The sequence below is a fragment of the Anopheles merus genome, chromosome 2R (genome assembly GCF_017562075.2).
Source record: "Anopheles merus strain MAF chromosome 2R, AmerM5.1, whole genome shotgun sequence".
Taxonomy (NCBI): domain Eukaryota; kingdom Metazoa; phylum Arthropoda; class Insecta; order Diptera; family Culicidae; genus Anopheles; species Anopheles merus.
In genome coordinates, this window is record NC_054082.1 from 27,677,432 (window position 1) to 27,698,998 (window position 21,567).

The following is a 21,567-nucleotide window of genomic DNA, read 5'->3' on the forward strand; positions in this document are numbered from 1 at the left end:
GTTTGATGTTTTTTTTTTTGTTTGGTTTTTGTTTTCACACTCACTCTCACTAGCTCGATGATGAAGTGACTCATTTACATAAACCAATTTGCGTCCGGCGCAACATAACAGCTTTGCGTATTAACGGTCGCCAGGATTGTTTCCGGTTTTCTGTTGCCACTTCCTCCTTCCCTTCACTTCGGAGTAAACAGATGTGTGGCACAGATGTTACAGTACCGTACTTTCTTTGCTGTCTCAGTCTCAAAAGCGGCGTACATTGAATACTTCTGCGGGTGTACATTTGTCGAGTTTGTCGAAAAGTTCAACGATGAGTTAGCCATAAAGAGTGAAAGAAAGGTGCGAGAAGAGAAAAAAAACCAGCCACACAAACGAAAGACAGTTTGCAAAATGAAGTTTATCTTTGCCCGAAAAAAGAACGAGCAGCTTAATCATGCAGCTCCGCTGCCAGTGGATTGTGTTTCGGATTTGTTGGGCACTGTTTCTCAAGCTTTTCGGTCATAAGCAGTTGGAACTTATTTTATGTCGTTTCGGTTTAATCCACGTGGCTTGTGCCAGATGTGGTGAAGTTCTAGGCAATAGAATTCGGTTGATAGTACTTTGTGTTTCGTATCGCTTCATTTTGAGCAATTCTGTTTTCGTGTCATTTTCTCTCAATATTCGCACTGTTAAACGTTGGGCGATTTATTATGATGCGTATTATCTAGCTGCTGTTTTTTCCTCGTAAGAATTGCCTAGCTGGCTGCATCACTTAGCTGAATTATCTTTTGTGGAATGAAATTAATTTTCGTATTTTCTGAGTAAATTAAAATTAACTCTTGTGGGAAAGAAATAAAACAAAAGTCGCGTACTAACTAACGTCCTTTTATGATAACAACACGAAACAGCGTTTCTTACCGAAATTAAATTAGAAAGCGTCGCAATGGCTTCAATTTTCCGAAATTTAACTTGTTGATGCAACTGGTCTGTCAATGGTCAATGGTTTTAATTTAAATTGTAGTTTTAACTTTAAGAATAAACAAAAAGGCACAAAATAACACGTGCGCTTGGGTAAATCTCAGTACCTGAACCCCCCAATAAACCGAAGCCCATTCCAACCATTCCAACGATCAACAACCACGATGACATCTCGAGGGCAGATAATTGTTCCAAGAACGCCACCAGCTTCTTTTTTGGTGGCTTTTTGCACACCAAGATCCAGTGTAGCACACGGTCTAGCGTCATCCTTTTCGCCGGTACGCATCATCTTGCGCATCGGATGTGTTGATGTTGTCGAGTGGGAATTGTGCGAAAAAGTTTTCCCATTGAAATGATAATGAGATTTGCCGGAAATTCTACCAACATTGGTGGAAGGGCACGGGCAAAGATGGCAGGGTGGTACCGTCAGTCGTGTAATAAAGCTGATCGTTAAGCAACCTCGATGGAATGCTTATGGAGGTAAGCGAAGAGAAAAACACACTCATCACACCCAAGAGAAACTGCTACAAGTTATGAACATTTACGGTGACGCTTTTGGGGTTTGCGCTGTGAAAAGGAAGTTGTTTCGTACATTACAATATATTAAATCATCATAGACGTTTAGTTGAAGGGACGAGCTAATCATTAAACTATCTGTGTATAGCACTTGTCTAACAATGTTTAGGAACAAACCAGACGCGAAACAACTGTTTGAGGTTGAAGTTGAGGCGATGTAATCTTTCAAAAGCCTTCTAACTAACTTCCAAACAATACAAGACTCCCGAAAGAGCACCTAAATGCATGCATTGCAATCGACAATATTACGCCAATAGATTATTTAGAGAGTAAACGGCATTGTTTTATGTTTTACTAGATTGGAAACTAATAATTAAATAGGACAGTGGAGCTTAGAACAGCTGACGTGTGAATGAAGTATATTTTTCTCCATGTATAATTTTATATTACAAGTTTAGTTAAATATTTGTTAAAAATTATCAAATGACATGGTATATGTTTTATGTATTTAAAACTTTGAAAAGTCTCTGTGAGCCGTCATTTCGACTCTCGAGTGTCGTATTTAAAGACGTAGTTTGTAGTCTGTTACTTGAAAAATCTGATAGAAAGACCAAACTTGTTGTAGATGCTTCAAAAGACAGATGTAGGTAAGCAACATGAACTATTACTAGACAGAACCAACCGAACAACTTAACATTTTTATTAGCCATAACACAAAACATACCTCCACTAAGGAATCATCTTTATTTAGCTCGCCTGTTTCACAGCAAACTGCATCCATCGTCCTACAATGTACTTCACATGTCCTGACATGCTCTAGCTCATACAGAAGGGAATTGTTTTGTATTGTCTTTAGATTTCCCATTCCAGCGAAAGCTCTAGTTGGAAATAAATTTCATCCTTCATTTGTTCGTTTGTTCCTCCCTCTTTGTGCAACACACCTGGCACCTGGCGATTGTGGCGGTACCGTGCACACCTTTCTTTGCGTTCTAGTTTGGTTTACGTGACACCCGTCCAGGCGAGCGGAATTTTCAATCTACTGCTCAGCACGTGGTGCTCGGAGCATTTTGTGTGTTCGGTTTCGTTCTGGATAATTTAACGGGGATTGAAACGAAGGTTTTCGATTATTATTTTTTATTATTATTATCATTATCTTCGGCAAAAACCCGCGCCAAGAGAGGTGGGAAGCCAGGCATGTAAGGATTAGCCGTTTGGCACACATCGCGCTTTTTACGGGATAGTGCAGCGACAGCAAGCCAACACTAGAGACGCACACGACCGTGTGTTTGCATAGTAGCTTCTGGCAATTTTCTCTGCACACTCACCCACCCCAGGAAGTGGCAACCGGAACCGATCTTTGACGAGGTACAATTTGGCATGTACGTTCCGCTTTTTTTTCATCGACACGATCCAACGCACCAGACGACGCCGGATGAACGGCAAGAGATAAGAATGGCACCGTGGCTTCATGCTGGAAGGATTAGAATACCCTTTTTTTCTCTTTTGTTCGCCCGCCACCATTCGTTGTCGGGGTTTATTTTGATCTTCCGTTCACCGTCCGCTCGCTAGCAAGGAAGGTCGGTGTACTCGTTTATCCGAAAACATTCAATTTATTCGCACGGAAGGGAAAAGATGGAAATTGCGTAACCATATCCGATGTTCGTTGGTTGCAGGTATCTTTTTTGCTTTTTTTTGAAACAGCAAGAAAACAGTTCTCATTCCCCTTGTCACTGTCGTTGTGCTGTGCTAAGAATTGAACCATTGTCAAGGTGAAATTATGCAAACGGGTTGCCACTTCGGTCGGAGTGGAAATGAACGTACGAACGAATGCAGAACAAATGTTGAAAGGAATGTTAACCGAGTGGGGATGAATTGCGATTTTATGGTACCATAAAGACGCCTCTAAGAAGTGCTTTCTTGGCGGGAGCAAGAAAAATGGAGAGATCTTTGAAAAATTAAGCACAGCTTCATACTATTGCAATCATTCGGTTGACAGTAATTCGCAGCGAAATATGTGTGCCATCGATGTGGGCATTCGTAATGATTTTAGTTGAAAAATGCACTTGAGTTTATAATGAAAGATGTAGGAATGAGTTTACTTTGCGATTCAAGCTAGCCATGATGTTGAAAGTGACATTGACATGTTGACGTTATTGAGATTGTGAGTTCTACGGTCACACCTGCTATTACAGGCTTATTGAATTGTTTCAACCGGCTCTATCTTTCATCCGCAGTTAATTATACGTTAACTAATAACAAAGGTTTTTTTTAGGCTGTCTATAAGTTATTTCTATTTAAAGACACTAAAAATTACCCGCTTGTCAACGGGTTTAGCGTGACCCCAGCCACATTCGGGATATTTTGGAAGAACATATCATTTCTGTAGTGTTCTCTGCTGATGAACGCAGGAGGCCAAGAAGCATGATCGAATCGATCGTTTAATATTTATTTAAACAAATCTTATAAGACCTATTCTGCTTCGTTACCGTGTATTCAAGTTGCTACGAGGATCCAGTGCGGAATCGGACCACGGAACACCTCGTCACTACAAAGGCTCTGTTATGTTTTTATGTAAAAAAAATCTTCATTGAATCCCGTAGGATGGTTTCTATGTCGAAATTTGTTACTCTTTTCCCTTACTACTGTTCAGGCAAGGAAATGATTCAGGTCTAAAATAAATTTTCAAAAAAACAAATATTTCTATAATAGCAATTGGTATATGATCAGTAACTATAAAAGAAAACTGCAGAATTTTAAAACATTCATTAAGTTCTCATTACCAAAAGTAACGTTAAAATGACCCTCCACAACGTTATTTAAGAAGCAATGCGGCCCGCGAATTGAAAAGTTTGGAGACCCCTGCTCTAGGGGAAAAACAGGAAGTCCAGCGGTCTGTAAACAATTTAAATTACCCAGTTTAATATAGAAAGGATATTTCATCACTATAATTATCCTTGAATACTGTATTTTGAATCAATAATAAATTGCACAACTATGGTAAAACTTTAATAAAAGTCTACACAAAATATCAACACGCTTCTGGTGGATAATTTTGCTTTACAAAACATTTTTAAAAAATCATCCAGTGAAACATAAATCAAACAATTCGCTCTCTTGTCATTCTTAAAGTACACGCCGGTGTACGGGAACTTTGCTGAGTTCATTCACTTCCAACTGATAGGGCCGTGTTGTGAATCAACCATTTACATATGCTTCCACATGTGTTTGGGTTTTATTCGTTTCCGATAGCACGCTCGCACCAATATCGGAGAAAAGGTAAGGCAATAGCGTATCGCCTTCGAGCAAACTTTACACACTAAGCGAAAACCAATTTGCGCTAGCCCTTCGTTCACGTACGTAGGTTTGGAGTGAGATTCTCGGCAACATGTGTGTGTGTGTGTGTGTGTGTGTGTGTGTGTGTGTGTGTGTGTGTGTGTGTGTGTGTGTGTGTGTGTGTGTGTGTGTGTGTGTGTGTGTGTGGTGTGTGGTGTGTGTGTGTGTGTGTGTGTGTGTGTGTGTGTGTGTGTGTGTGTGTGTGTGTGTGTGTGTGTGTGTGTGTGTCGGGCGTACCTTTGACTGCCGTCCCGTCCATCCACAACCACCCGCGACTAACCGTGCCCGGTGTGTTGATGCAAATTTCATTCCTACAGTGGTGTACCTACCGTCAAGCTTTCGGGAGGGAGAGTTTCACCCCCCCCCCCCCCCAACGCTCTCAAAAAGTATGCACGTTTGGAAGGAATTTGTTGCGGCACGTTCACACCAATGCCGCCAGCCGGTGCGCTGGAAATCCTTGCGAGACTCGTTAAGAAGCAGATCCACAAAAAAAGGGTCGCAAGTGCACACGGCACTTTGTTCTTGGCGCCGGTACCGTTTGGTGGACGTGATAAAATCGCATCCCTTTTATTTACATTCCATGCTTAGCTCATCATCCTCGCATTGGTTGCAGATGGGGAAATACAGCAAGGAGATGTGGAAGTAAACCGGAATAGTTTTAAAATTCTTCTCCATTTGCTGGTTTTTTTTTACTTTTCAAAACTCTGTGAAGCGATGGTCGACGGGAGGGAAATTTAAATAATGGACAAATTGCTTCAAACGCTTTCCGTGCGCAGACCAGCTTGCCGCGGGTAGCCCGTTTACTGTGCGCTCTTTTTGGAGGTCGCATGTGCTGCTTTTGGGGAATGGAATAACAATGAGCTGTTTCTTCGCTGCAATCGTGCGGTAAACGGCTCCTCATTCATACGGAACTGGGTGTCCGGGCACTTCTTTGAACTCGGAATGAGCTGCGGGGAGCGAGAAGAGTGAAAAGTTTCTCCACTAGGCTAGGGCTGGAAAAGTTTTGCAATCGATTCGCTAAGCAAAAACGGACGGTTAGGAGCATCTTTTCTAGCATCGATAGAATTGTTGTTTTGGTTTCTGGGGCCTGTTTGAGTGGCGTTCGTAATGCGATGGACTTACATTTGATTGTGTTTGAATTTATGACTTTCAACTTCTATCGCCGGCCCTAGACATTTCTAGCAACTTTTCAAACTTTTCAAACTGTTTGTTATTTTTGGTTGTTTGAAACAATTCTCTTTTATCATTTATCAGTGTAGCAATGGCATGGATAACATAATATTTATCGCAGAAAACGATGCCCTATTAAACTTTACTCTTTTTCCAACGGCCATTCTGAGGCAATCAAAAGTTTTTATAATAGTCGATCTATTAGTGAGATAATAAGGATAAGGATATAATCCCTTGGAAAGGAAGCACGATCAATTTGAGACGAATTTAGGTTTCACTTACTCATTTAAACCTAAATAAACTCGTAAACTCGTAAGTGGTAAACTCGTTAAAAGTTCATATTTAATTTACCTTCCAAGTTACTGTACTATCATTATTATGTTTAAAAAATCTCATTTATATTAATTTCCTAATTTCATTTCATTTGAATAAAGCCTATTGGATTTATTATTTAACATTTTTTCGCTCACAACATGACTATTTACATTTGGTTACACTTTGGTGCAATACGGTATGCGTTTGTATTACATTAGGTTGGTTTCACATAGCAAATATTTATAAAACCTTCAAAAACTCCATGGACCAGCAGAATGTAAAGCAAATAAAGCCTTACGTTATTAAATTAAATTAAATCAAACAAGAAACGCATCCCAACAACGCTCCGAACAGGTTAAATTGTTCTATTTCTGCACTCACCTGGCTCAAACCATTTGCCAACTCTACCTTCAATCTACCTCGAAAACTTTGATTGACAAACCAAACCAAGCAATATGTGCCATCTCAATAAAACCCGCCCCGGCGTACCGAGATTCGCAATAAATCGGGCGCATGGTGCCCTCTACCCGGGAAGCGGTACAAAGGACGCGCTTTTATTTTCACCAACGAGAGGGTTATGATTTTGCCACGTGTGTGTGTGTATGTATGCAGCTTACATACTCCTGGGTGTAGAAAATGGGCAATGAGCATAAAACGTATGCCGTCTGCTTATCGCACGTTATTAGAATATCTAACCGGTAGCGCAAGCTGGAAGAATGGAAAGTGGAGAAACCTACACAATTCACGTGATATGACATGAAATCTATCAACATTTGTGGAGTGAAAGGTTGCCGTAGCTTTTGAATTTTTTCCACCCCACCCTGCTCTGCTGCCCTCAACTGCAATCAGAGGCCCAGGGGTAACAACATATTTGCGTGCGAGCAATTCTATCCGTACCGCGAGCCCAATTTTACATCTCCATCACAGACGAGCTCTTCAGTCTTCGGTTGACGTAGGCTGTCCCGCTGCCATCAACAGTAACAGTGTTCCATCTTTCCCTCTCACCCATTACAGCACCATCAATCCGATACTGTACAATGTGATGTCACACCGGTACCGGGTCGCATTTCGGGAAACGCTCTGCGGACGACGGCGCGGCTTTGGTGCCGGTTTCGCTCGCGATCAGTCCAGCTTCCGGGAGACGACGATCGACGTGAATACGGCGGGCGGCGGCAACGGGTACGGCACGGGCTACGAAAGCTCCCGGCTGGTAAGTGTAGATTGCACCACGCAAGCCCAAAACAGTCACCCACCCGGGGGGCGGAAATGGATTGGCCTGGTTGTGGAGCAATGATTGTGTAAGCTTTCTGGGAACCTTGGAATGTTAGATAATTAACACATTCCATTCGGGAAATGCGGCTGAAAATGCCAAACGGTTCGTAATTAGACGGCTTGCTAATTAAAGTGTGTAGGGAAAAGGCTTTTGCTGTTATTGCTGAAGGTGAAATTTACATTTCTAAAACGTGAAGAAATGATTGAAGAAATTTGTGCTAACGTTTCGTTCGATCGGTATTGTGCAAATCAATTGTCTTCAATGAAGAAGAACTATCTTTCGTACATGACGAAATGTATCTTTTCGACAGGAAATTGGTTTACAATGATACAATTGTTTTCGATCTATTTGCATAGTCTTATTTAGATACAAACTAAGCGTATCATAATTTAGAAATTTATAAGCTCTTGCCAAAAAGCTTAAATTTTTGTAATTTGTTATTCGATATTGTTTTGTAATTAATACAGTATTGAGAAAAAATACACAGAACTTATTTCTTTAATGTTTCCATTATAAGAACTAATTATACCCGCTTTGCAAAAGCCCTTCCACGAAACATTGGCACACCGCTCCATTCAAAACTCAACGGGGACAACGAGGTTTCAACGTGTATCAAACAACGCCGGTCCCACAGGCCTATTAGCGATCCACCTCATCGCGTAAAATGTTTGGTGTCCACATTTAGCATTAATTTGGCTCGAAACAGAATAACACATCAGCGCACAACGCGCGGGAGCTAATTGAGATATTTTGTTTTTTGTTTTTACCAACGACCAGGCGCATCCACCACATCATGAACGACCAGGCGCTTCCATCGCCGTTCGCTGAAGGGGTGGTGCAGGACGAAACGGGCGAGCTATTCACAAAATCCATTATGCTCGCAAGGCTTTTTGTGAATTTTTGGAGGCTATCGTCATCATACAAAGCAGGCCTGCTACTTTCGGGGGTTATTGTTTTGTTATGATTTTCCTTTCAGGACGAAAAAGCTTCTAAAAGCTTCTAAGCCTTTCATGAGACAAACTTATTTTTTTAAATACACGCAAATGTGTATAATATATACATGCTAATTTGGTTTATTTTAATACCGCTATTCTGTTGCTCTAGTGTCAACTGAAAGAGCAAAATTAAATTTTCCATCTTGAATTCTTATTATAACAACCTTATTTTATAATGATTATAAGTCCTTTTATTAATTCCCATTGCCATAAACAAATACACAAAATAAAATCATTCAACGCATAGTTTTCCCGATACCGTACACCGCAACAGCGATTCTCCCGATTCGCTCGTGACGTTTGCTCTGCGAAAGCAACGAAAATGTAGCATAAACCCGAGCCGCCCACTCGCGAAATGGACTTGTCGTTTTGTCATTGGCAAGTGATGGGTTGGAAAATTGAATTGAACAATCCCACCTTCCACAACAAGCTGGTGATGGTGCTGCACGGTGGCTGCGTGTACTCTTTGCTGCCCGTGCTGCAAGTACGTTTCGTTCCGTTTCGAAGGCAATCATTTCCTTTCTCGGAACGCAATTTAAAGACGCGCTGCTCGCGTCTGTGTGCTGTATTGCGAGCCTAAAAAGGGAAGTATTTTTGCGTGCATATTTCAATAAAGCTTGGGTTGCTTCATAAAAGGATTACTATTTTTAGGCGAGCAGTACCGTACCGGGCTGCCTGTGGCAAGTGCGATAATGCCCAGAGCGCGTTTTTCTTCGGTACTCAGCTTCGAGCTCTCAGATTTCGTTACCTGATAGCCACTATCGTTTCGCGTGAAGTCTTTTTTTTTTCTTGAACCGGTGGTCTTTTTGTGTGGTGTGGAGATGTGTTTTAAAGATACATCCGTTAGGGGATCGTATAATTAAGGAGAATAACAAAAGATGATTTTTTTTTCTTAATCGGTTTAAGAAGACATCAACTGCGATACAAAAAATCAGTGCTGCAAAATGTCACTGTCAATGTCATACAAAAATCTGACTGAAACAAAATCGATGTAAGTGTCACGTACTCATTTGGGATAATCAGAGGTGATACTCAAAACGAATGGTGTGATCAATGTATGCTTCGTGACATTTTTGCGACCGACGCTTGGTCAGTCACTCTGTCATGGCTTTTTTACTGTGACCAAATCTGCAAAATTGTCATGACAAATTCCGACTGAAACAAAATCATGTCAGCGTCATGAGCTCTACTGTGAGGATTTGAGGTGAGACTCAAACAGTTGTTACGCCATCACATGCTTGGTGACATTGTGTGCAACCTGGTCGTGACATTTTCAGTCGGTGATCATCGCGATACTCATGGGAGATATGCAGTGCGTGCGAGTGGTTCCAAGAAACAAAATTAGCATGGTTTCTCGCTCTGGTTGACCCGACACTCCATCAAAGCAGACAGAGCGAGAAAGCATGCTCATTTTACTGCTTGGGACCACACACCAAGTATATTTCAAGAATTTCGTGATTATCATTGTAAGAAAATGTCGTGACCAAGTGAGTGATCAAGAGTTGGGTGCTTAACAAAATGTAATCAAGCATGTGATTGATACACCAACACTTTGAGTCTCACCTCTGATCAGCTCAGTTGTGTACGTGAGCTGATTTCAGCCTCGTTTCAGTCATGAGTGTTGGTCATATCATGACGCACTTTTATTGAGTATCAGCAATGACCATCAAGCTACCACAGATATGTTGATTGTTTTCGTTGGTGAATATCTCGTGATACTCATGACATTTTGCAGCACTACAAAAAAATTTAAATTTAACTTAATTAAATTGGTTGGTGAATTGAAACTTCCCTACATGACAGTAAAAAGTAAACGTCTCGCCAATAGCAAATTTCCAAACACTTCCTTGCTGCCCATCGAAGTTGCATTGGGCAAATCGCTTACCGCCTTCGGTACGGTGATATTTTTAGACAGCTGCTTGAGCCGACCAGCAAGCACTCTACTAAACCTCTCTTCCTTGCTGGGTGCCAAAAATTGTATCAACTGAATTGAAAAAGCAATTACGTATCATATCACTGAAATATTACGCTACCACATCATTGCGCCATTGCTTGAGATACTTATCCCTTAAACCTTCAAGCAAATCCCTTGTCCGTACGATTGCTTTCGGTTTTTGGAGGGTTTTGTTTTTCGATACCATCGTACCCAAGGGAATAGGGTTAGTGGTGTCATCCCATTTTTGTTTTTCCTCCTTTGTAGGATTTTCCAGAAAAGTCTTAGATTTATCGAACGTTGTAACAACAAAAAAATCGACTTGAAGAGTACCAAAGTGCTTTAATTTGTGTAAAAAAATTGAGCAAAAATAAATTGTTGAAAAATTGTAAGAAACACATTTCAACTTAAGTAAAATGTCCTCTCATTCAAAGGTTTTGGGAAAAAGAAAATAAAAAGAAAACAACATCATAAAAACCCGTTGCTGGTTAAAAATGAAGAGTCTGGTTTTTGCGGTTTCCAACTGCTGATTATGAATATTAAAAAAGTTCAACTTTGACGCAAAAATACCATCCCACACGGTTGCCCGATCGGCACTTCCTCCACCTGCGGATCCGTTGTTCAGAAACCGCTACACCACCGGTGAAATCAAACCAAAATAACCAAAAAGAAAAAAAAAACAACACCAGAGTGAAATGTGTTGTTTGTGTGCCCTGGTGAAAAAAAAAAAAACATGCCCGCCGCACCGCGAGAAACCCTATGGAGTGCAGAGCTTTCTAAGGGAATCTACCCCCCCCTCCCCACCGTGTCATGGTATTTAATTCCACGAACACAGCATGCAGCAGCGTAACTTTTGTCCCAAACCGCCCAACAACAAAGGCGAAAGAAAGCGAAACGCGTGCTTGCGCAACAAGCGTGCTTGCGTAAGAAAACAACCTTTAGGTTATGATGCTTCGAGAGCTTTTTCGTGAGGATTCACTGTTTAAAAAAAAAACAGACACGGGTCTAGCGTGCGGGTGCAGGATGAAGATTTTCTCTATTTTACGTCTGTTCTTTACGTATCCCACTCACCAGCGGAAGGAAAGTGCTTTTTTGCTTAAATGTAATGGTTGTTTATCCTGCTTTGTTTTTTTATTCTTATTTAACTATTACCTTCAACGTTTCATCCACTTTCAGCTACGCACACGGTCGATGATGCAATCGAAACGATCCCGATTCCGGGGCACACTGCACGCAAACAACAGTATACGGTACAGTGACAACTGCATTCGCCGAAATTCCCTACAGGTAAGGCCACCCTTTTCCCTTCGGCCATTGTCCCTAGACGGTTGAGTTTTGTCCATTCGTTTCCTTTCGAGAGGAACCATTCAGTGTCCCCGGAAGCGACCGAAAGCTACCAGCTGGCACATGGTCACATGTTTGACCCTACCCCCAAGGAACCCGATCATGGACAAATCAGCAACTCTCTTTACGCTATTCCATTTCATTAGCGTTCGATAAGGATCGCCCGGTTTCAGCAGACTGGCCCCAAGTGAAGGCACTTCAATCTCCAAACGCTCTGGTGCGGGTGGTTTTGCAGTTGACCTACATCATCGTTCAGCATGCCTGCTGCTGCCAGATAGTTTCGTTTCATTTCCCCTCGGCGCAGCGGCAAGTGGGCGGCCGTACGGGGCCGGGTTTTGGGGTGTGGTGGATGCTTTAATGGCAACTTGATTGGAAACCGTGCCGCCCTGTTGGCATCGGTTAACCTCATCCCCCTCATTTTTCCGCCAGCAAAGCGCGTGGAAGCCGCCAATCTTTGATCTCGTACGTATCCATCTTAACGAGATCTTCGGCGAGCGGCAAACTACAGAAACGGTGGTACGAGGCGAACACCGAAATACTTTCCCTGTTTGGATTTCTGCTTCTATTGTCTCTCTGTTTTTTTGTGTTTGCCAACATTGATCCATTGCACGCTCAAACGAACTGTGTTATATTGTTATCGATTTGATTACCGGCGCTTGATTACAGCAGAACATTTGCAGACACCAATACCACTTGACTGCGATCCCTTCCGTTGTTTCACGCTTCCGTGCGTTGTAATGTAAGTTGTCTTTCTTCTGCTTCCCCCTCCACCAGCAGCGACCCATCGTAAGCATCATACCCTGGACCACCGGCGTGTATTGGATGTACAAAGTAAGCACACAGACACTTGCAACGAGAAGGGCGGAGAGAAATGACTACTTCCTCACTTTAATCCTCTCAACCCGACGCGCGTTCCGATACATTAGATGCCCCTGTGTGTGTGTGTGTTTCTTTTTTCATCCCACCCAGTAGTGTGTCCCTTAATCTTGACCGATGGGTCACCCTCTACCGTGGAAAGGATTGTGATATGGTTGCAGCAATACGGTAACATCTGCTCGGCAGCATTTCGAGCAAACCTTGCTTCTTCCCATCGATTCCCAGAAGTGCTCCCGACCAGCTGCAGATTGAAACGGTACGCTGCTTGGACGTCGATTGTAAACAGGGCAGCAATGATGGGAGCACCCGGTTCCGGCAGCAGTTGATAGGAATGTGGAACGGGTGTAATGAGGTTACCATGCCCGCACCATATCTCCGTCCTCCGGGCAGGAGTGTGATCGGTTCGGTACGTGAAAAACGATCCATTTACAACGATCCAGCACGTGCTGCCAGGCTCAGCTTGCCAGTCTGTCCAGTGTACTGGTGTTGTCCGCACTGTCTCCCCCTTCCCACCCGGTACATTCCTAATGATAAAGTTGTTTGCTAATGGACACCTTCCCCCGAGCAGAAGCTCGGAGAATTGATTGTGTGCCATACGTGTTTGCTTTCTCTGCACGATGTCTCGTTGATTCGACAGCCCCCCGTTATCCCATTCGACTGTTCTTTCCTTTTCCCCTTTAAAAGGCTCCTTCTTCTTACCTTCTTCTTTCGAATTTGTTACCGCAGTAGCTGTGCCGTTTTCGACCCCAGACCGAAGATAGCGATCCTTTCCACCCAAATGTCACCCAGAAGAAGCAATTCCCAAGGATAAAAGAGATTACGACATGATAGTTAATATTATTTTCCCTCTCTTTCTCTCTCTCTCTCTCTCTCTCTCTCTCTCTCTCTCTCTCTCTCTCTCTCTCTCTCTCTCTCTCTCTGTCGTTCCCTCTAAATGCTTCCACCGCTTCGAACAGATTGGCAACATGCCCAGCAGCCGGAACTCGCTGTCGCCCAACCTTACCACCGACGTGGTGGTGATGCTGGAGAACAATCTCAACGGGCGGCCCCGGTGCTACACGACGTCCGCCACGACGCTCGCCACGAACGTGGTGTCCAGCAACTCGACGGTGACGGAGAACAGCTTCAAGATACCGCTGATCAGCATTGACAGGCCGGACCGGTACGGCCCGCCGCCCCCGACCAGCCCCAGCCCGAGCGGGGACAGCTGCATCAGTATGGAGCAGGCGACGAACGCACTGTCGAACGGTGGTGGTGGTGGTGGTGGCGGCAATATCACGCAACAAAGTAATGTTAATGTTAATAATAATAATAATAATAATAATAGTACGGTGTGCAACAATAGAAACTATGAGAGTGCGACCGTTTCCCCTGCCCCGACGCCGGACGGCGAACCGTCTCGATCGTCCCCGCTGCTCGTGCTGCCAGCCATTTCGATAGTGCTGCAGGAGGACAGCCACAACGAAGCCACCGAACCGAACCAGCCGGGTGACCCGTCGCCCCGGGAGGCAAGCCCGTCCGACCAGGCTGGGACCACCCCGCCAACGTTCCACTATCAGCCGAACCTGCTGGTGCAGCAGCGGTGCGGCGAGATGGAGGAAGCGGTCGTGCTGCTGACCGAGACGAAGCGTGAAACGTGCATTTAACAGTACTGCAGCTAGCAGGGCACAGTGAGCCGACACTGGGTAGTCTGTGAGGCGTGATAAGGGAGAGAAAGAGGGGGTGTTGATACGCAGACTTGGTATCAAGGTGCGCGCAAGTACTCGGTGTCGCAGTCTCCTGCCCCGAAACACGTGTCACCGGCAAACACCCAAAGAAAGTAGACAAGAAACGTTCATGGCGACGATAGTTTAGATTTGTTAAGGGAAAAAAACACACACACACACACAAGAAAGTGATTACACCACGTTCTACCGTAGTTGGTACGGAGAAACCAATCGATCGAAGCAAAGGTAGCGCGTGGCTAACGAAGCCGGAAGCGAGACAGGGAATCCGTGTGATGGATGTGCACAAGATCCTTCCCCCATTTGCCCGATGTACAACAATGTGATGATGAGCTTACTATAGAGAAATATCCTGTAGCTGTCTTCTGAGCTTTTTTTTCGTTTTTTTTTCGTTTGAATCTAATCTTCCCAAGACGTTGATGAATAAGGGTAACAGTTCTCGGTTTAACCGGATGTACCGGGTGTAAGGAGGGATAATAAAAAAAAAACTAGCCAAACAGAGCGTGTATAAAGTGAAGTGTTACATTAGGATATAATAAAGTAGCGAATAAAGAGAGAGAGAAACAGAGCGAGAGAGAGAAAAATAGAGGGAGAGAGAGAATGTGGGTGCAAATAAAAGGGCGAAAACTTATGGAAACGTTACGAGTGATGGAAACGAATGGTACAAAATGCAGTTAATATCCATTTAAAACACGCGCACACTAAACAACTAATCTTTAACAGAAACAACGTGTTAGTGTCTCACCCTCCTGTCGAGATCATTTGCTTTAACAGATGGATTTAACATGAGTCTTTAACACGCAAATTATTAGTGCATTTTTCCATTAAAACGTTGGTTAATTTCATCCGCTCTTGTGGCCGCAAAAGCATTGAACCAAAAACACATAGACACCCACAGTTCCCGTGTTGTTTTCCACTTCCGGTGGTCCGGTGGTGACGCACGCGGTGCCTGTATTGTATTGTGAGCGCAGTTCCACCTTTCCGCCAGCATTTGAGATAAGTGGACCGTTAGTGGACAAACAGCGATAAGAAGCAGCCAGAGTGGAGGGGAGAGGATTAGCGGCTTTAAACGATGACGCACCGGGCACAGGGGGATGAGGGCTGAGCGCACGCTGCTGTGGATGTGGATTCAAACATTTCCGGAAGTGCATGTTCTCTCACTCTCTCCTTCTCGGAAAGAAAAAAGCAAAACGAAAGTAAATCCCCCCAGAATTCGGTCGAAACGAGGGTGCAGCAACGAGAGAGCAAAAAACTGAACACACATACATGATACACTCCCTGGAACACTTAAACAGATACACACCCACACGCAATCCAGAACGGGTACACAGATCTTGGAAGGATATGTCTGTTGTAATATGAGAAGAAGATAAATAAAAAGTTTAAGATGATTGTAAACTTTTTCGTTCGTCGGCTCGGTTTGTCTCGACTGGCTCTGCTTTTGCGTTACTTTGGAGGAATGGTGCTTCCGGTGGCTAATTTCCTGCACGTGGTTTGCATGTTTGCTGGGGTGCGCCCTCTTGATTTCTTCTTGGATGGTGGATTTAGATGGATGGAAACTTTTTGGTCAAAGTTTAACGCGTGCAGAAGTAGAAGAAACGTTTCCGAAACGTGCACGGCCTAGTGGACGTGCCTGGGGAAGACGGCACAAAACAACATAAATCCACCGAAAAAAGGCAACCAAAGGCAGCGTGAAGATAAGGAGCAACATCGTACCCCTGGGGGAGCTGAGGCCAACTTTATTGATTTCCGGCCATAGGGTCTATAGGGCGTCTGTGGGGTTTGTGGTGAGTGGTGTCATAACTTTTCCGGGCCTCCGGGAGGGGATAAGCGCATACCACCCAACCCAACCCTAAGTGGTCATCCGTCACGTGGGGCTGAGATGATTTGGTCTTTTATATAGCGGAAGTTTTTGAAAAAGGGCCAGCTGAGTGGCTACGCGAGTGAACATGATTGGTAATGGACGGTTGATAAGAGCAGCGTGTGGTTGCTGTTTCCGCTTGAAGCACACTTCATTACACCGGAACAAATTGGTTTAGTGATGCGATCGTGGATGAGAACGCTTTTGTTTTCTCCCTCTTGTTTGTGTTACCATTTTCACACAATGTGACACCTTTATATGAAGTGAATTGGTTGGAATATAATTAAATTACCAAGAACATTACTGTTCAAAAGGAATTGGATTTTTGTTTTGTAATATATACAGAGATCTTAACTTTTCGACGCTAACAACGCACCTTTATTGGTTTCAGTTTCTGTTGTAATTTTACATAAAATCACACATTTTAAGCATAACCATGGCAAAAAAGCAGGTTTAAATTGTTTGAATCATTTCAAACGTATGTTTTGTTTTTATGACGATCTCTGATCCAACGGTAACACCAAAATCGAAAACCCAAACACCACAAACAAATCTTTACGCACCAACGGTTTGCGTTTGCTGCCACTAGAAATTGCAACAGCATTGGACATCGAAAAACAAGCTTAAAATGATTGACACATTGCTTGTTCATCTACGATCAGCTTACTGGCAATACTGTAATGGAAACGAACCTAAACCGTCTATGACGAGTGGATAAAGATAAAGAGAAAAGAGGAACAAAACTCAGGAACGTAAAAAAAACCGAGAAGAAAACACAGGAAACAGGTACTAATCTAGCAAAGATCGTACGTGGCGGCCGCCAAAGACTGCACCCCCCGGGCTCCTCTATCCACTGGATGCTACAAGCTGTAGCTGTACATTTGGCCGCTCACCGTTGTGCTTTACCGCGTGGAACTGGTCAACGTTCTCGAGTGCAAACTGGAACGATGGCAGCCCGTAGCCGCTGTCATGCTGTTGGCCACTGGCCAACGATTCCCGCCGACTGGTACGATACTTTGGTCCGAGAGCGACAATTGCATCCTGCAGCCCTAGCTCGGCGGCGGCGAGGAAATACTTCTTCGCCATCGCGCGATTCGGACGCAAACCAGCAAAACCGCGTGCATGAAAGACGCCAACGTTGTAGATCGCTTGCGGGTGTCCCTGCTTCGCTGCCAGCTGGTAGCATTCCAAGGCCTACAAACGTCACAGTACATTGTGGGGTGTATTATGATAAAATAAATTATCCATTGGTAGGAGAATCATTACTCACCATAGCCATGTCCTTCGGGATGCCGTAGCCCTGCTCGTAGCATATGCCGAGATTGAACGCGGCCCCCGCGTGCTGATGGCTCGTGCCCAGCTTCAGATGGGAAACGGCTGAAGCATACTCGCCCAGCTCCAGATTCCGGCAGCCTAGCTGATACTCAATCTCTCCCAGCACCGAGACCAAGTGTTTGAAAGCCCCTTCGACCGTTTCCGGTTGTTCCACGGTTTCCTTCGTTGGTACGTCCGCCACCGGATCAGTGCTACGCTGCGAGACAAACTCCTCGTGCGGTGCCTTAACCGTCGGTTTTGTTTCGTTGTTTACTTGAAAAACGAAACGCTGCACCTCACCCCGATGTCTGTCGGTGTAGTCCACAAAGTCGTGCCCCCCATCGCGAGGGATGAACGGTGCAAACAGCTGTACCAGAGTGTTCGCCTGCTGCTGCTTTCCCGCCTCCGTAGATCCATCCGTGATCGATGGATTAGGATACGGTGCTGTAAGGCTTCCGCTGGAGCGCAACCCAAAGTACTGCGCCAGTGCCTCGCAATGACGGGCCGAAAGTTTACGCTGCTCAGCCGCGGCATGAAGCAGCTGGGAAGGGGCGCAGCGGGACGGATGTTCAAACGGCTGGGTGCGACGATAAAGACAGAGCAGCTGGCTGGTGTACCAGCCACAGATAATGGCACTGGTCTGTGGAAAGAGGAATAAAAAGCCAAGCGCAAAAATAACTCAGATAAGCATCTTATCATTAGGTGATTGCGAATTTGTTTACATTTAGATGGGCGCCTTTTTGTTCCCGTTTTGTAGCAGCTTTCCGGGCAGGCTTGCCCTATCGCAATGAGTCAGCAGGATGGATCGAACTTACCCATGTTATTGCCCCAAGCCAGGAGTGTTCGAACGGTGTCTGGGGATACTCCTTCCGCCGGGTGCCCTCCCGATCGGACTGGTTCGAACCCGTGCCATACTCCTGCTGCGTCCGATCGCCGAGCTCGTTCGGGCGGGCAACGTAAAGCAAACAGTAGCGCCGACCGTTCGCTTCATGTTGCTCCTGTGCTCCTGTACCGTCTTCCGGCGGGGTTTCACCGCAGAACCGCTCTCCTGCACCACAGTTCCAGGTGCGCCGTACCTCTAGTACATGGGCAGTCTTGTCGTACACATCGCGTATACGACGGGAAACATATTTCCACATCGCTTGCCGCGCTCACTGCTGCATCGACGGTACGTAGTAACTGTGCCGGGCCCAAACTGTATGGTAGAAATTAGTTTTGCGGACCTGAAAGTGTTTTAAAACTTTGCTGAAAAAGAGACTTGTTGTGGAGCCAGCGGAGAAAAACAGACGCGAAATATGTCTGTTTTCCTTTCTCCTCATGGTGGCCTTGCGCTTTGACGTTTGTACGGGCTGGCAACACGTGATAACCGGTTGGACATCACGGTGGGACGCGTTTTTTATTCGAAATTTTTAGCTAACTTATTTTAAGAGCAATCATTTTTTTAAATTACGAACTCGATTTAAAATAAGAGATTCCATTTACTTTAAATAAAAATTACAATCAATACAATTTCATAACTGGCTGCGTACTTCATTTTCCACGTTTGACAGTACCCCGACCGATTCGCGACGCGCAGCTGTCAAACACAAACGAAGCGTCCGGAAAAGTTAAGGACGTGCTTGCAAAACAAAACTAATTCCGCCGTATTTCATTGAGAAAATACAAATATGGGCCACGATACAGAGTCAGATGGGTCAGGTAAGTGATGAAAAATCCTTAGTGAACGATTTGGCAGATAATTGATTGGTTTGTTTCGCCCTTGCGCTAGGCTCGGAGTCTGGTTCGAGTCGTGGTAGCCCGAGTCGAAGTCGCAGTAACAGCCGAAGCCGGAGTCGAAGCGGAACACCGCAAGTAGCGCCTACACCGGGCTTTTCCCTGGAGCATCATGATTCTCCGTAAGTCTTTCCGCTCACCGCCTTCTAAAAACACATACTAACAACAATATTACGATTGCAGATCCAACTCGCCCCCTCAGCGTTCACGTTCTGGTACACCGACGCAGAACAGAAGTCGGTCGAATTCGGCCGGTTCACAGCGTTCCCGGTCCGGTTCCGGTGCCCGGTCACGTTCCGGCAGCCGGTCGGCCACTCCGGGCAGTGCACAGAAACGGCATAGTCGATCGCGCAGCGGTTCTGGATCGCCTGCCGGTTCGCACCGGTCTGGTTCCGGTTCAAGACAGTCGCGGTCTCGCTCTCGCTCCCGCTCGCAAGGCTCTGGCAGTGGCCGTTCACGCAGCGGCACACCACAAAACCGTTCCGGCAGTGGTACACCGGTCAACAGATCCCGGAGCGGCACGCCCGCATCCGGTTCGCCGGGCTCGCCTGCGCGTAAATCCCGCTCCCGTTCCCGTTCGGCTCGTTCCGGTTCTGCGCGCAGTCGTTCCGGATCAGTACAGTCACCGGTGAACGAAAAGCGAAAGCGTGCGGTGCTCAGCGATTCGGACTCGGATGAGGGTGCAAAAATGGAGGCGAAAAAGAAAAACAAACTCATCGACACAGATTCGGACGAGGAGGCAGGACCGGTGAAGGATAGTGGTGCCAAGGGCAAGGATGTCACTGCCGATGCACTGTTTGGTGACGCTGATGATATCAGCTCGGACGAGGGCGCCGGAGGGGAGTCCGGTCGGGAGCGGGACGAATTGGACGACCTGGAAGATGAACAGCGCAAGGAGGAACAGTCTAGAAATCGCTCTAGATCACGTAGCCGTAGCCGTAGCAGAAGCCGGGACAGCGATCGCCGGTCGTCGGACGAGGAAGGCAATCGGGACCGGCTGGCCCGTTGGGAGGAACCGAAAGAGCCGGAACCGGAACCGGAACCAATCCCCGAGACCCGCATCGATGTGGAGATTCCGCGTATCGTTACCGATCTGGGGCGAGACATTCACTTCGTCAAGTTGCCCAACTTCTTGTCCGTCGAGACGCGCCCGTTCGATGTAGACACGTACGAGGATGAAATCGACGAGGAGGAAACGCTCGACGAGGAAGGTCGGCAGCGGTTGAAGCTGAAGGTAGAGAACACAATCCGCTGGAGGAACAATTTCGACCGGCAGGGCAATGCGCTGCGCGAAACGAACGCTCGGTTTGTGAAGTGGTCCGATGGTAGCATGAGTTTGCACCTTGGGTCGGAAATTTTCGACGTGTACAAACAGCCGCTGCAGGGTGACCACAACCATCTGTTCATCCGGCAGGGTACGGGTTTGCAGGGCCAGTCCGTGTTCCGCACCAAGCTTACCTTCCGGCCGCACTCGACCGAATCGTTCACCCATCAGAAGATGCTCATCTCGTTGGCCGATCGGTCGCAGAAAACGTCCGGCATCAAGATCCTCACGCAGGTCGGGTTCGATCCCGACGCGGACCGCAAACAGAACCTCAAGAAGGAGGAGGAAAAGCTGCGCATGGCGATGCGGGCGAAGCAAACCTCTTCCTCGAAGCCGAAGCGAGGCCGGGACTCGGGCGCTGGAATCGCTGGGAATGCGTACCACCACGACGAAGGTTCGGATGACGAGGGCGGCATATCGATTGCTGCTATCAAGAACAAATTCAAGGGTGACAAGGGGAAAGGAAGCGGTGCGAAAGGAAACGCGGGCATCTACTCTTCGGACGAGGAGGGCTCGGACGTGGAGACGGGCCGACGCAAGAAGAACATTGACAAGAAGAAGGCGCTCAAATCGTTGGCCGATTCAGACGACAGTGAGGCCGGGTCAGGTTCGGAGGGTTCGCGCGGAACGCGGTCACGATCCAATTCCGGGTCCGGATCGGGGTCGGGTGATGAAGGGTCGGGTAGCGAGAAGAGTGCCGAGGGCGGAAATCGTTCCGAAGGGGACAGTGACGAGTAGGTATGATAGGGCTTGCTGTACATTTCTATCAAAACTTTAGCAACCATAACTGATACAAAAAAAAGAAATAAAATTAACATTTAGTTTTACCAGTTAAGTTCCTCATCTTTGGTTTTAGGTAATC

At 45.7% G+C, this 21,567-nt stretch overlaps 3 protein-coding genes across 5 annotated transcripts in view; 2 read left to right on the forward strand and 1 right to left on the reverse strand.

The window, feature by feature from the left end:
• LOC121589535 (neuropeptides capa receptor) overlaps positions 1-15,678 on the forward strand; it is a 53,799-nt gene extending 38,121 nt beyond the window's left edge. For all 3 annotated transcript variants that reach the window (XM_041908530.1, XM_041908531.1, XM_041908532.1), the window contains exons 8-10: positions 7,303-7,498; positions 11,666-11,776; positions 13,666-15,678. In XM_041908530.1, the coding sequence (XP_041764464.1) occupies positions 7,303-7,498; positions 11,666-11,776; positions 13,666-14,355 (997 nt within the window). In that variant the 3' untranslated portion in view covers positions 14,356-15,678. The remainder of the gene's footprint in view (positions 1-7,302; positions 7,499-11,665; positions 11,777-13,665) is intronic.
• Positions 15,679-16,649: 971 nt separating this feature from the next.
• On the reverse strand, positions 16,650-18,940 carry LOC121589488 (DAP3-binding cell death enhancer 1-like). The gene is made up of 3 exons (XM_041908433.1): positions 18,424-18,940; positions 17,565-18,248; positions 16,650-17,488 (listed from the first exon to the last, which is right to left on the reverse strand). The coding sequence occupies exons 1-3, from the start codon at positions 18,745-18,747 to the stop codon at positions 17,141-17,143; spliced, it is 1,356 nt and encodes a 451-aa protein (XP_041764367.1). The 5' UTR covers positions 18,748-18,940; the 3' UTR covers positions 16,650-17,140.
• A 233-nt stretch (positions 18,941-19,173) lies between these two features.
• Positions 19,174-21,540, forward strand: LOC121587762 (another transcription unit protein). Its single transcript, XM_041904860.1, has 3 exons — positions 19,174-19,306; positions 19,377-19,503; positions 19,565-21,540. Exons 1-3 carry the CDS (start codon positions 19,276-19,278, stop codon positions 21,441-21,443), a joined length of 2,037 nt encoding a protein of 678 aa, XP_041760794.1. The 5' UTR covers positions 19,174-19,275; the 3' UTR covers positions 21,444-21,540.
• The last annotated feature ends 27 nt before the right edge of the window (positions 21,541-21,567 follow it).